The 15,479-nt window shown below is 38.5% G+C and overlaps 1 protein-coding gene across 3 annotated transcripts in view; it reads right to left on the bottom strand.

The window, feature by feature from the left end:
• The window catches only part of LOC122654214, a 41,893-nt gene that overhangs the window by 23,805 nt on the left and 2,609 nt on the right, over positions 1-15,479 (bottom strand). For all 3 annotated transcript variants that reach the window (XR_006331882.1, XM_043848203.1, XM_043848202.1), the window contains exons 2-5: positions 8,401-8,486; positions 7,920-8,294; positions 7,725-7,808; positions 7,162-7,593 (exon numbers count right to left, since the gene is read on the bottom strand). Coding sequence is in view for 2 of the 3 variants with exons in the window: in XM_043848203.1 (XP_043704138.1) it covers positions 7,162-7,593; positions 7,725-7,808; positions 7,920-8,294; positions 8,401-8,486 (977 nt within the window). In the remaining variant the exon portion in view is untranslated. The remainder of the gene's footprint in view (positions 1-7,161; positions 7,594-7,724; positions 7,809-7,919; positions 8,295-8,400; positions 8,487-15,479) is intronic.

Raw genomic sequence — 15,479 nt, 5'->3', positions numbered from 1 at the left:
CAAAAACTTCAAAGTAGAATTTGAGAGGAACCACTCGGGCTTCACACCGCAGAGTATCGATTGGATCAAACACAAATCCCACCAACGAACCACCCGGGCTTCACACCGCAAGGTGTCGATTGGATCAAAAACCAATCCCACCAGCATTGATCAAACACAAGACAAACTCCAAGGGAGAGAACAAAGTTACAGAGAAGCTTGAGCAGAATTTTCTAAAACAGTGAGGTAAAGAGGAGCCACGGTTAGCTTTATTTATATTGGCCAAAGGCCTAAATTCCTATGCAGCCTAGGAATAGGAATCCTAGGCTATGTCTAAATACAATACACTCCCTCTCTAAAATTTGTGGAGAGGTGTGGACCGTAAAATATAACTTAAAGTTAAAAAGATTCTACTCTAAAAGTATAGTACAAAATCACTTAAATTGGACCAATGGTTCAACCGGTTCAATTTAAAACACTAAAACATAAAATTAAACTAAGTATAGAGCTAATCCCGTATGCAACTTATGTACCCCTACTTTAGGTCCATAAAAGTGAAATATTATATTGAAAACCCATGGGACCAAAGGCCCAACATGTCTATAACCCGACCCTAGACTTATTTTAAGGGAAGAAGCCCAGTTTGGTGATAAACCTGCATCATTCAGTTTCGACCTTGAAACCGAAATCTTGAACCTTAGACATAAGAACAAGTGAAACCAGCCTACCAGAAAGAGGTGGTCTGAGTTCATTGAGTCATATAGAGTTCCAAGATCTAAAAATGAATAGAGCAACAATGTTGACCCTATCTTAGACATCTTCTCTTGGAAGCCTCAGTCTATCAAAATCCTTGATATGAACAAGTCAAGAATGATAGGATAAGGACGTACTATAAATCTGATTTCAAACCAAAGTTGATAAGGAAGCAATTTTTCTTTAGGATGTATACAGCAGATTATATAGTCGCTAATATTTTTACTTCACGAATTTAATAATAAACAAAAGAAAATAAGGACAGAATATTTTAGAAATCACGCTATGATTGCTAGATATGAATATTTACAAGGCACATTAAATCTTGGGCCATCTGGCATAGGGCGTACCCAGTTTACGAGGTTCCCGCCACTGCAGGGTCTGGGGAGGGTCATAATGCACGCAAGTCTTACCCCTGCTTTCGCAGAGAGGCTGCTGTTTCCAAACTCGAACCCATGACCACTTGGTCAAATTGCAGCAACTTTACCGTTGCACCAAGGCCCACATAAAAAAAGGGCATACCTAGTGCATGATGCTCCCACCACTGCGGGGTCAGGGTCGGGTCATCATGTACGCAGCATACCCCCCGCTTCGAGGAGAGGCTGTTTCCATAGATTAGAACCTATGACTACTTGGTCACAATGGAGCAACCTTACCGCTGCACCAAGGCCCACATAAGCATTCTATATTTAAAGCCTTGAAAGTGATATTTCAGGTAACCACCAGAAAGTTACTCTTTGAATCATAAGTCATTCCATAATACAACTCGCACAATAATAATCCATACAACCAAACACCATTTTTTTTCCCCTTTTTCTTTCAAAATAGAAAGAAGTATATAAAGTAGAAAATTACAAAGCAAATTTCTGTTCCTACAAAAAGATTCCATGCACCGATACCCACAGAAAAACGGTCAGCTTGATAATTGAGAAAAGTAAGCCTGTTGAATATTTTTTTGTACCTAGCAAATGAATCTACAACATGGTCAAGAAGAGTTTATGATACCAGAAGAGACCATACAACCTTCTATCCACAGATCCCATTAGTGTAATACTGCAATCTTTCCCACATGGAAAGGAATAGGGAAAGTAAACCTTAGCAGCTGAGAAATTCTTTTTCCTCCTCCAATTGCACAAGAGGTAACTCTCAAAGAATAACCTTTGAACAACTAGTAAGATTCTCCCAACATATATAACGCAGGTATTCTACTGATGTGCATCCATTGAAGCTCATTTTAACTAGCACCCACCCAACTTTCCTTCCTTCCAAACATTTTCCAACTTCATTCCCCACATCACAATATAAAATTAAATAGAGGCTAGGCAACACAGTGGAACTGATCAGATTTTTCCTAATGAATATAAAAAAAAATGTCTATTAATGGAATTGAAAAGTACAAGCAAAGCCACTTCCCCGAAGCAAGAGGCTGGCAAGAAATGGTATGACTTGCTCTAGAGGAATTCTTTGACAAAACTAGCTGTATGAACATCTTTACAGATTAGCATTTATACTTCAGTTGAACTATATAAGTTTGGGAACTAAAAAAAAATCAAGGTTTCAAGTACTGGTATAAGTATGGGGCGGATAAACCGCTACCAATCCAGAGCAATTCAGACGATCTGCCCCCGATCTGGAACCATCAGGATTTGTGTTGGACCAAGACCGATCAGATTTCCATCCCACATATTGATAGTTAAATCCTTGATAAGAATAGACTCAAGATGTGCCTCCGACAAGCAGTTAAGACTTATCAAGACTATTCAGTTCAAGGTTCCCAAACTCATCTATTACTCTTATTTTGTCACTGATTGGCCCTTACCAAGTATCAACCCTAAAAAAATGGTCAGTGACAGCTCAAGGTGCACATTCAGTTTCCCTTCAAGCCTTTATAAGTAACAACAATGAAAACAATAATGATAATAAATATTGACAAGAGTGCCAACTGATCCATTGGCCAACCTAAATTTCCGTAGGGCTTAAGTGGACTCTAGAAAGAAGCCATTCCCATGAACTACTAAACTGCTCATTTTCTGTTGTATGGCAGGAGGTAACTCTTTCCCCACAATGGGACCACCACTGTTTTTTTTGGGTATGCATATATTAACAAGTAGCAAAATCCTCTATTCTCCACCCCACAGGTGCTGCGTCTTTGCCCTCCCCTCTTGGTGGCTGCTTAGCTTTTATAAAGCTTAGGGTTTTCTCAGGAAGGCTTTCTTTGCTTGGTCATGCCAAACAAAGAAATTTGACCTGGGCTCCTACCTCTACTAAACATGGCAGCTTGATGGGGTTGAAATTTTGTATACAGGTAGACCCTAAACACTTGCTGACATGTCCAGTTTCAGCCATGGAACTAAATCTCGGTCCAAACGTGCAGTTTTGACCAAGATCTCAGTTTCGCAAGAAATCGAGATATCTCGGTTTCGCAAGAAACCGAGACGAGATGATAATCGACTTTAAAAAGTCCCATGTTTTGACCCAACTCGACCAGTTTCGCCCTGTTTTGACATGTTTCGACCATATTTCACTAGTTTCGACCTGAACACCTATCTAAGAGTCACTAATCCCGATCGAAACTTGAGCAAACCTACTGTAAGACTAGACCAAAATAGGTCTAATCCCAGGAAGGATCAAAAAAGAAAATCTCCAAAGAACAAAAAGGAGAGCAATGGAAATAAAAATCATATGAGGAAACCAAGAGAACAATGGGAAGTAAGAATAAGGGAAACAAGAGAAAAATGGAAACTCAAATGAGGGAACAATTTCCTTGGTTAAAGTAACAAATAAAAAACCACAAATTTGTAACCTGTTGAACCAGCAATGATCTTCATGTATAATCTTCAAGAAATCTATCTGACAATCAGTTGAAAGAAATCCAAGCAGCTTATAGCACTCTTGAACTCGACTTGAACAAAATTAGGGTTTAATCTAACTGATGGAAGGGGATGGAGAAGGGAATGGGCATCTCACCCAACCTGAACACCTATATAAGGACTTTAACAAAGGCTAAAGTCAATATTTCATTAATCAAATTCGAGTTCAATGCTAGCCTCTCTTACAAAGTTATATAGACGACTCAAAAATAGACTTTAAGACACTAAAAAATAAAGGTCTAACCCTATCCTTAACTAATAAGGTAACCTAAATTGACTAAGAAAGCAAAATAATAAAGAAAACAAACTCAAAATAGGACTCTAACTAAACTAAGGAAGTAAATCCTGTTTTCCTACTTTCTACCCATATTTTAGGCCCATTAAATTGCTCAACTACAAAATAAACCCATGGAATTAAAAGCCCAACACATATATAACCCAACCCAAAGCTTATTTCTATTAAGATAAGCTCTAGGTAACTTATCTACATCAAAACCTAGCTGGAAACTAGGACAAACACTTATTTGTGCCAAATACAGTAAATGTTTTTATATTTTTTATTTTATTTACTTAAAATAATATTCATAAATAAGCAAATACCCCCTATTTGAATCAAATAAAAATAATTAAAAAAATCAAATTCCAAAAGGATAAAAAGTCGACCCCCTAGTTCAAAAACAAAAACTAGATTTTTGGCGGTAAGTGAAAATTTCAATTTTCTAATGCTGGGGGTTTTCTCAAATCTAAAAAATTCATAAATCTTAATGTGGTAAAACAATACTAAATCTAAGATTGTTTAAATCTGATTTATATTGAAAGAATTATGTTACAATCAAACTTAATTTGGTGTGCACGAATGCTGTTTAAAATCGCTATGAATGAAAATATTTTTCTAGATATCAAACAAATGAATATTTTACAGCACTTTTGGTTTTTAGCAATGTTTTACCATATTAAGATGTATGAAATTTTTAGAATTGAGAAAAACCGAACCATTAGAAAGTTGAAAATTTCACCTACCGCCGAAAATCCAATCTTTGTTCTTGAACTAGGGGGGTTGACTTTTTATCCTTTTGAATTTTTTTTTTTTAACTATTTTTATTCGATTCAAATAGGGGGTATTTGCTTATTTACGAATAATACCTCAAACAAATGAAATAACAAACCGTTTACGTAAATGATATTTGGCATAAATAAGTGTTTGTCCTGGTTTCCAACCAATGTCCAAGAATAATATACACTATCAAACTTAGGTAAAAAACCACAAGTACCATTTTGAGTTTTTTTTTTTTTTTTTTTTTTGTGGTGAAAATAGTTCATCCATTGTGTTTAGAATGTCAAAAATAGGTCGTATACAAAAAATCAGATCAAAAAAGGCATTTCTGGGCCTCGAAACCACCAACTCGAGTTGGCAAGGGAAAAATACAGGTTTCGACCAGTTTCGACCATATCTCGGTTTCTGGCTGGTCAAAACCCGAGTTTTAGAACCTTGGTTTCAGCCATTTGGTGTTGGCTACATGGCAAAACCCACCATTAAAACATCTTGTGACCTGGACTACGAAAATGATGTATAGGACTGCAAAAAGGGCGCATTGAAATACATGGGAGGGTAAATGATTGAATGAAGCAGCTATTTGACAATTGGTCAGTCCAGACTCTAGACCATTCCCTAGATATCCAGTTGGATTTGCCATGTTGCTCTTCCATGTGGCAAAATATGGTGCAGTGTGCAGAGATTCTTCAACTTGCACTGGCATGCAAGAAAAACAAATTTTATAGGCAACAAATTAAAAAAAAAAATCATCTACAAATTTGCATAAGACAAATACATCATGAGGTGGGAGAAGAGGCTGACCAAAGTGATCTTATACTGCACATTATAAGTATGAAGGAAACAATAAAGAGTGGGCCTGGAGTTTCAATTCAACGGTTTTAGGATTCAGATACATTCCCTGTTAATAAATAAGGCCTAGTGCCAACTCCACAGCATATACCCCCTGATGCACCAAACTCATACCAAGAAATTCAAAATATAGCACCATAATAAAAACGTGATGGACCAATTCAAAATATGGTACCATAATCTTCCACCTTCAGTCCCAAATACAAACTCACACACACAAAAGATCCTCCCAGAATCTGATCCAACCAATCACTGCATTATTAACAGTACAAAGGTGAAAGGATGTACTCCCTGGGTGAAAGAGTGACTTAATAGGCCAAACAAAAATCTAAATAACGTGTTTCCACCTTAAGGCAGGAGGCCACATCGGTGAGTTGATGTCATTCTGTATAATTCCAAGCCAACTGTAAGGATTTTCTTAAAGAAAATGAATAAGAGATCCATAGAGCAGGAAAGTTTCACAGCTAGTCCCCCATTTTCAGCTCTCAAGAAACTCATAAACTTCCTTGGTGAAATTTCTTGACTTTACAACCTCACCGCTAGTTACAGACCAGCACTGGGCCTAAACTCCTCAACCAAGCTTCAAGTTACACACCCACCATGCTGCACAGCATGGAGCAGCACACTTCCAAGACCTCAAGTCTTAGTAGTTTGCCAGAGTCATAGACAGGTAGAAGATCTAAGATTTAGTATAAATACGGACCACAAACAACAGGAGCAGGAAGAGCAGAAGTACCTGGATCCAAGGGAGAATGTTGGTGATGGATCGTTGATTCGACAAATTGTACCTTCTCAGGGCTCATTAAAGAAATGGACCAGATAACGGCCTAGTAAGTAGCGAGGAGAACCATTTTGACCTTTTAGAGCAAACACGATTCAGACAAGCACAACCCATGAAACACACAAAGTTAGGGAAGGAAAGTTATGGTCGACATGACATTTTAAACCCCCACATTTTAGCCTAAAAACATCAAACTGCAATTTCAGTCATTTCACCAAACTGTTCTTCCCTAAATCCTGTCAAAAAGCCAAATCTTTGTCAACTACCAATCAGCAAAAGGAATCTAACACCAAAAATGACGCTACTGTTGGAGGTCAGCAGTATAAAATGATGATTCAACATATCAATATGGGTGCATGAGAAGTGATTCTGCAGCATGACATAGCAAATTTCGTACAAAGAGCAGTAACTGATCAAAAACAGCTTGAGAAAACCAACTTTTTGAAGGTAAAACAAATTTTATACCTACATTATTCATAATATCGACCATGATAAAATTAAGGCAGGTGAACATATCATTCAAAGATTAGAGGGTAAAGTAGATCAAGATAGCATGAATGAATTTGAAAACTGGGAAGAAAAAAGAACGGCATAAATGAACTGCACTGAATAATAAATGGGCTTCTTAAAAGTAGATTAAAAATTCATGCCAAATTCAAAAAATTACAAGAAATCTATCAATTGAAAAACAATAAAGAGTGGAAACAAATACTAAATTTCTCTACCACAAGATAAAAAATTGTATTATTTAAACCTAACTTCAAATATGGAAATTAATTCCCATTTTATGTTTCAGGGCTTTAGTCACAGAAGACAGGATATTCCAATACTTTAATCAAAATATTGAATTTGTTAGTGCTGGTAAATATGGTTACCTTGCTAGTGACATGTGGGTCTTTACAACGATCTCCATTAAGAGAACCAGATTCATCACCAGAACCATCATTCAACTCTTCATTAAGAACAAGCAGTTGCTCATTAAATTCACTTGTCACTATTCCATCATCATTTTGCTTATTAAGTATTTCCTTAGATGAGCATAAAACTTTCTTATCCTTTAGAATCCTAATGTTGTTTTTTGTTGTCCTCCTTGGTGGAACTGACTTGACAGGAACAGCATCTGGGTGACTGGAATCCGCTACTGCAACTCCATTAGGACCATCAGGCCCTGCAGGCACAGCCCTTGATGAAATTGTGGAGCTGCTCCTAATTTTTGAGTTTTTCAGTGCAGCACCCATATAAGCATGATTTCCAAGCCACTTGATTATCTTGGACTGCAAGTCAGGGGAAAAGGAGGGGCGCTCCCCCTACAGGAAAAAGTAAACACAATCAAGCAGAAGAAAAAACAAGAAAAACAGTAAAAATTCTTCCATGACATATTTCACCAACCAATGAAAAATGAAAAATAAGAAGTTACAGCATTTTTTTTCTAAAATACCGCAAGTGTTGCGGTCAATGATTCCAACGAAATGCCAATCTCTAATGCTACATCACTCACAAAGGCTTTTCCCCGATCAATTATCTGCAGAGACAGCAGAAGGTTAAAAACAAGTGCAACAACAAATAAATTAATGAATTCTGCCAAAACACATAGTGAGTTCAGAAGAACGAATTCACACAATACCCTAGTTACCTTCTTCAGAATTTGTACAAAATCAAGGGAGTCTGTTGAACCAATATTCCCGTTGCTGTTCCTTCCAACAGCCTCCATGGTAATGAGCTGTGCATCACCGCATTCAGACCTACATCTTGAACCCGGCACAGTATCCTCAACATCCCCAGATTTATTAGAATTAAGATCAGTGGTTTTACAATGGAACATGCTTTGTTCCTCATTCTTAATTCCAAGCCTTGAATTGTGTGGTTCACTTTCTACCAGTGTCAGAGGAGAAGAATGAGATACAAAAGTATCACAACCATCAACAACAGACAAAGGGCTACTTGATTGTTGAGTAACAGTAGTGTCCTGATAAACTGAGTGCTTTGAGCAGAAAGCCCGCAGTTCAACCTATAGAAGTTTACACAAAGCAAGTTAGATAATGGGCACCATCATAATATATACTGGGGCAAGACTGAGTGACAAACCTTCTCGAGTTGGGAAAGAGATCGCTTACATTATCTGTTTCAATCTTTCCCCAAATCTCCATCCTGTGTTTTGCCTCCCTTGCACATATAGGATGAAAAGAAGTTCTGCAAGTCCCTGACTCAAACAAAACAAAAGATCAGCAGAAGCATCATTACCTGAGTATCATTATCTGGTTCAGCATCACATGTACATCTAATCAAGGTTTTAGTTTAACTTTCATTTCATTTAATTGAACAAATGGCATCCTACAACTGCCAAATAGACATGACAAAAACGGGGTAGAAATAACTCAATCAGTAAAATAATCTCATCAATGCCTCCATTTCTTAAAAAAAAATCATAACTTAATCAACAGTCCTTACTCATTTTGTGATGCGGTTAAGATTGTCCAATTGTGTCAATTGGGCCTCATAAAATTTTATTTTGGCCCATGGTTAGGTTCTATAGACCTTAGGCTTCTTACTTTTGGGTTTATTGATGTAACGGGCCTAATTTATAAGCCTATAAAGAGGGGTTAATGTTAGTACACGGGATTAGTAGTTAAATTGAGTGTTTGGGTTTGATTAGGATACTTAGGCTGTGTTTGGTATGCATTCTAGGAACGATTTTTAGGTTATTCTCAGATGATAAAAATGGTTGTTTTTATCGTCTGAGAATGCGAAATCGATCTAGAATGCATTCCAAGAATGCATACCAAACACAGCCTTAATAGCTAGATAGAATTCTGTTCTGAGTTTATTTACTTTATTGAGTGTATTAGAGTAATTAGGAGTCCTTTTATGAGTCAAATTAGGAATTTTAGAAGGTCGATATATATATATATGTAATACATCCCCCCATCAATTAGAGATATAAAGAATGAATTTTTTTTTTTAAGTTTTGGGGTTGTTGAGCAGTGCATACGGGATTGGCATCCCAAATCTGATTTCTTCTCTTCTCTTCTCTTCTCTTTTCTTCTCTTCTTTCTTCTTTCTCCCAAGAAGATCGATCTCATCTCTCTTTCCTCCCCTTCCAGCAATTTGATTTCTTCCCTTGACAACACAGTTGCTTCCTTTACCCAGATTTGACTATCGGGCCCAATTGCATCTGAGATCCTTAATCTGGATTTTCAGTTTGCATTATTTTGTCCATATCTACATTCTACAGCCTTCAAATTTTTTACAAATCACCAAATCTAATGTCCCAGCCACACAATCTATTTCTGCTAGCTGCATATCCTCCCTTTTTAATGGTCCAAAAGACTGCATTACTCATCAAGATACCACTCGACATAAATATATTCGAAAGGTTACGGTGTCGGAAGTTAGAGAAGCCTTGAGAAAGACAAAAGTAGGCGAGGCACAAGGCCCAGATGGAGTACCAATAGGAGTGTGGAAGAGCTTAGGATTATGTGGTTTATCTTGGTTAACCAATCTGTTTAACAAGATTATGAGCACAACGAGAATGCCAGATGAATTGAGGAAAAGCATTGTAATTTCGATATACAAAAGTAAAGGAGATATTTCGAGTTGCAATAACTATAGAGGCATAAAACTAATGAGTCATACTATGAAATTATGGGGGAGAATCGTTGAAGCCCACTTGAGAAGTGAAACTACCTCGGAGAACCAATTTGGTTTTATGCCAGGTAGATCTACGACAAAAGCTATTTACTTACTCGGGAGGCTTATGGAAAGATTTAGAGTTTGCAAGAAGAACCTCCATATATTATTGACCTAGAAAAAGCCTACGACAAAGTTCCCTAAAGAGCTAATCTGGCATGTCCTAGAGAAGAGAAGGGTGTCGAGTAAGTACGTGGATAATAATTAAAGATATGCATGATGGCGTGATGACTAGAGTGAGAACCGTGGGAGGTAAAAACTTATGCAGACTTGGGATGAAGCAAGATTTGATAGATGCAGACATGCAGCTCATGCAGTGGTTGAAAGGTTCGAGTCAAATGCAACTAGACAAGGGATTATCAATGCCGAGGTGAGAATCAGCCATTGTTTAGTAGGTAAAAACTTATGCAATTATACTTGTTGGTATTGATGCTAACTAAAATGGATACAAACGAAAGCTTTTAGGGATGCTACTGGGAGTTTTGGCCGATCAGTGGCAACAGTGGCTCGGGATGGCATTGCTGCTAGTTGGTCCAATCACCTTAGTCTTTTCATCCATATTTAAGTATGTATCCTTATTTAATGCTCTCTTGCAACTGAATGGTGATTGCAATATGATAGTGATTTACCCAACCTATCCAAGATAGCACGCAAAGTGCTATCCCATACATGTTCTGCCACTGTATGCGAGTGTAACTGGAGTACATTCATCCACATACACTGCAAGAGGCAGAACCAGTTGGATGCTAAATGACTTGAGGACTTGGTCTATGTGCATTATAATATGAGATTGAGAGAAGAGCACATACGACTTGGCATGGAACACAATACAAGCCCAATCGAGTTGGCAGAAATATTACAAGAGGATGAAGATGAAAAGAATCCCCTTTATAAATGGGTCAAAGATTGAGGTAAGCCTTTATTAGATGAGGCTGGGGGTCGGCCCAACAGCAAGATTGCTTCATAGATAGGTGTTGATGTTGATGAATATATGGTAGAAGAGGGCATAGTTCATTCGCAAGCCCCAATTCCATTCGAGCCACACCCTAGCAGTAGTGTAGCTGATGATAATGATTAATGATGATGATGATGATGATGATGGTGGTGGTGGTGGTGGTACTGGTGGGTATTATGATGATAATGTCAGATTAGCATCCTTACCATAGTTGTCAAGGCGTCGCCTAGGCATCTAGGCGCCTTGGTTGATTTGGGAGCCTAGTTGGTGTCGCCTTTATTTTGGACCGTCTCCAACGCCTTGGGTCTCTTAGACACCGTGACAACTACGATCCTTAAGTGATGAGGAGGACCAAATGATTCAGGAACCACAGGGTGATTTAGAGCTAGATCTACAGAGATTCATAGGGGCACTCAGTTTACTCATGCAACATGAGATGATGATCATGGTGCACGTTCCTCGAGAGGCTATAGTCGAGGTCCTCACAAGCAGTTCGGACCTACTGATGCGGCATCTCGGACAGATCGAGCTTGCCTGGCATTATGGAAGCCATGAGTTTGGGGGAGAGTGGAGGATCTGAGCATTAGCGCACCATCCTTCATAACAGAGACCCCCCAATCCAACACAAAATCATGATAGTGGCTTCGAGAACGTCGGATCAGCATCACATGCTGGGTATGGACTGTATGGTGGATATGTGGGTGGACCATCCTACAAGAGCACCGGTTCATTTGAATATGGTGGTGGACATGGTGGATCATCTACTTCATTTGGATATGAGAGTGACCATGATGGATCTTCTGCTACCTATGGATATGGGGATGGGTCAAGTGCTGGGTATGGACTGTATGGTGGATATGTGGGTGGACCATCCTACAAGAGCACCGGTTCATTTGAATATGGTGGTGGACATGGTGGATCATCTACTTCATTTGGATATGGGAGTGACCATGATGGATCTTCTGCTACCTATGGATATGGGGATGGGTCAAGTGTTGGGTTATATTTTGTCGACAATATCTTCCGGTATCCAGCCCAATCATGTGTGTCGGCTCCACCTTCTTACAGTCTCAGTGAGCCCTTCCCTAGATTGGGATATCTCACACAAGTTGATAATGGCGCTCATAGATGGGCAATTATGGACTATTAGAACAATTGGGCCCAAAGCATGTCATGGGATACATATGTGGTGCATTCAAAGGAATGGCTCTGACATCTTCAATGGTATAGAGCTCGTGGATTGGACCCACCAAAAAACTCCTCGTGGAATTGAGTGGTGAGCGTTGTATAATTTATTTGGTTAAAATGAATTATTTAATTCTCTAGTAGTTTAACTATATGTAAACTTAGTATTTATAATATGGCTAATGTACAATGTACAAGATCATTCAGCTACACAAGTAAACTTGGGTCACCAGAAGTACCATTTTGAGTGTTTTTTTTTTTTTGGGTGTGAAAATAGTTCATGTATTGTATTTAGAATGTAAAAAATAGGCCGTATAGAAGGGGGTGGGAAAGCAAAAAAACATTTCTGGGCCCGAAACCACCAGCTTGAGTTGGCTGGGAAAAAATACCTGGTTTCGACCAGTTTCAACCAAATCTCAGTTTCTGGCTGGTCGAAACTGAGATTTAGAACCTTATTTCCACTAAATAAGCCCATTTAGATCAACTTAAACACTTAAAACATTAAAGAAACTAACTAAAGATAGAAATTAAAAGACTAAACATGCTAGGCTGGCCTCTTTTGGATCTCCTGCAATAGACCTTCAGATCTGCATCAGAAGCATAGACTGCTTAATGATAAAGAATGATCACTAATGAACAGCTAAGCATGAAGGTTACTCAATGACATCACTGTGAATCAGTATTCTGATTAGGACTCGGTAGTAAAAGCTTCCAAACTCTAGAATAAAGTCACACACTGGATAACCTAATAACAAAATCAGTAACTGTGTTGGCAGAAGCGAACTTTCATTCAAATCTAGGATTTACCTTTCCATGGTGCTTTCCAGATCGCAAATGGTAGCAGATTCCAGAAGATGTTACCACTCTGACCAAAGGCTCTAACCTTTTGCATCCAACCAGGGCCATGCACTGCCAGGGATCACCCAAGGCATCCCAAACATCTCCAGAGAATGGGGACTACGACCAAGGGAAAAGGGTCAATGTAGCAACAAGTAATTAATATTTCTTAACCTTGGTAACCTGGCAATGGTAGCACATATTCGGAATTACTGTCCCCTCTTAATTATCTTGCCCTAAAAGCTGTTCAAAGAAAGAAAGATACCTCTATAGAAAGCCAAACAAAAATTTCTGCAAAGGACAAATTACTAGAGCAACCACAGGCTGATGCACAAGTGGATTTAATCACAAAGATGCCACAAGATGGCACTCTACTGTATCCTGCCTCACCAAACCCTAAATCTGACAAACACTTACAAGCCAGCCTGCAAATTTTAACTTATCCCAATCATTCAAACTGTGAGCAAACATTGCAAAACCAAATATTGCTACCATTGATCCTTTCCTGGATCATGGTGATGCAAATTCATCACCAAATAGGGCTTGTGTCATTGGGAATAAGTCTAGGGTTGGGTTACATACATGTTGGGCCTTTGATCCCATGGGTTTCTAATGTAATAGGCCACTTTTATGGGCCTACAATATGGGTATATAGGTTGCATACGGGATTAGCCCAATACTTAGTTTATTTTTATGTCTTTTTAATTGAACCGGTTCAAATTGGTTGAATCCAATTGGTTCAATTTAAGTGATCATGTGACTTGATTAAGTGGTCATGTGATGTAAGTTGGACTGGATTCGGACTCTATAAGTCCAGCCATGTTTTGAGTCTATTTCCTTTAGTATTCTAGTTTCCTAGTTGGTTTAAGTTACCTAATAGGTTAGGGATAGGGTTAGCTCATTCCTTTTTAGTGTCTAAGCCTATTTTTGAGTCTTCTATATAAGTTTGTAAGGGAGGCCAGCATTACATACGAATTTGATTAATAAAAACTCAGTTTTATGCTTGCTGCCTTTGTTGCTGCCTTGGCTCCATCGTGAGTGTGCCTTGTGAGTAATATCAAGGTGAAGGGATTGGTGGATCTCCAATCGACTCCTTGCATCGTGAAGATCGGGAGGGCTGCTACTTATCTCCTTGCATCTTGTAGATCGGGAGACCCCTTTGTTCATCTTCAAAGCTGCTGCCATTGAAGATCTCTTCAAATCCAGTAAGTTTGAATCTGAACTTTGTTTAAACCTTCTTCTTCTCACTCCTACCCTAACTAGGATTCCTCCATAACTTCAAATCTGTCCATTAGTTTTAAACCAACTTCCAGCATACATCCCTTACATCATTATTGACACTCGATCCAAGTTTCATCAAACCCCCACCACCCTAAACCCTAGAATCCCCTACTCCTACCTCCATTAGGAATTGTCTCCAATAACCTTATCTTGCTGTCCAACTCATCTCACCTACTTCCATTCACTCAAACATCATAAAACCTATACCATTAGACTTCCCTACACCTGCCTATCATTACCATATAAGACAACCCTAACCTAAACCTAACTTAACTCTAATTTCTGCCCTATTTAGCCTAAGCTGTCCCAATCGGCCAGCCTTATTAGGTGAACCCATTACCCTGGCTCCTAGTGGGATTATTTCTACCTAGGACTACATCACATGGCTTCCATGTCAGCACCAATCTCATACAAACATTCGAAAGCTAACTTCAGCAGTTCATTGTCAAACCACGAGTCTTTGCAGAATCTGCTGTGCTCCCCAAATCTAACTTACATAGTGGATAAAACTCACTAAAACTACTGGCTGCCCTGAAGATTCACTTCCAAAAAATGATATCAAAATCTAAAGCCATGCCATGATTAATATAAACACTGTTCCCTTTCCCTGAATTGTAAGGTCATATGTGCTAAATAACAACCCACAGCCAGTTCAGATTGAGAGGGAAAGAGCAGCTACTATCTTGCCATATAAATTTAGCTACATACATTGACTTCTTACACTGCACTATTGCTCCTCTTCTCCACAGACCACTTTTTCTTCCTTCGGAGAAGGGCAGGGGGTGTTCACCTAAAAGCCAATAGAATCTGACAACATCACTGCTTTTAGCCGAAGAGTAGAACCATCAAAATGAAGAACAACTAGCTCAACAAAAAGAGATCTAATCCTCTCCATCTATAGTAAAGCAGACTACATGAAATTGGATATTGTAGGTTCATAATAAACGTGGTGAAAGTATTCAAAAACAGCAATCCATGAAAACAAAACTCTATTTCCATTGTTTAGAGGAGGTTGTCCAGGTTCTTAGTGTTTTTTTTACCCATCATAGCAAGGTATCAATAAATAAAAAACATTAGGCAAATTTAAAATAAAGAGTGGAGTTTATCAAGGGTAAAGATTGTCTAGGCTTCTTTTTTATTTCCTTTTTTATTGTATTGTTGCAAAACGGAATGGAGAATACTGCTGACCAAGGATGGAAAGAGGTTCGCAAAAAATGCCAGTGCCATGCTGAAGATATAAACTACCAC

Source organism: Telopea speciosissima, chromosome 3 (genome assembly GCF_018873765.1).
Source record: "Telopea speciosissima isolate NSW1024214 ecotype Mountain lineage chromosome 3, Tspe_v1, whole genome shotgun sequence".
NCBI lineage: Eukaryota > Viridiplantae > Streptophyta > Magnoliopsida > Proteales > Proteaceae > Telopea > Telopea speciosissima.
Note: the sequence above shows the minus strand (reverse complement) of the source record. Positions and strands in the feature narration are given on the sequence as shown.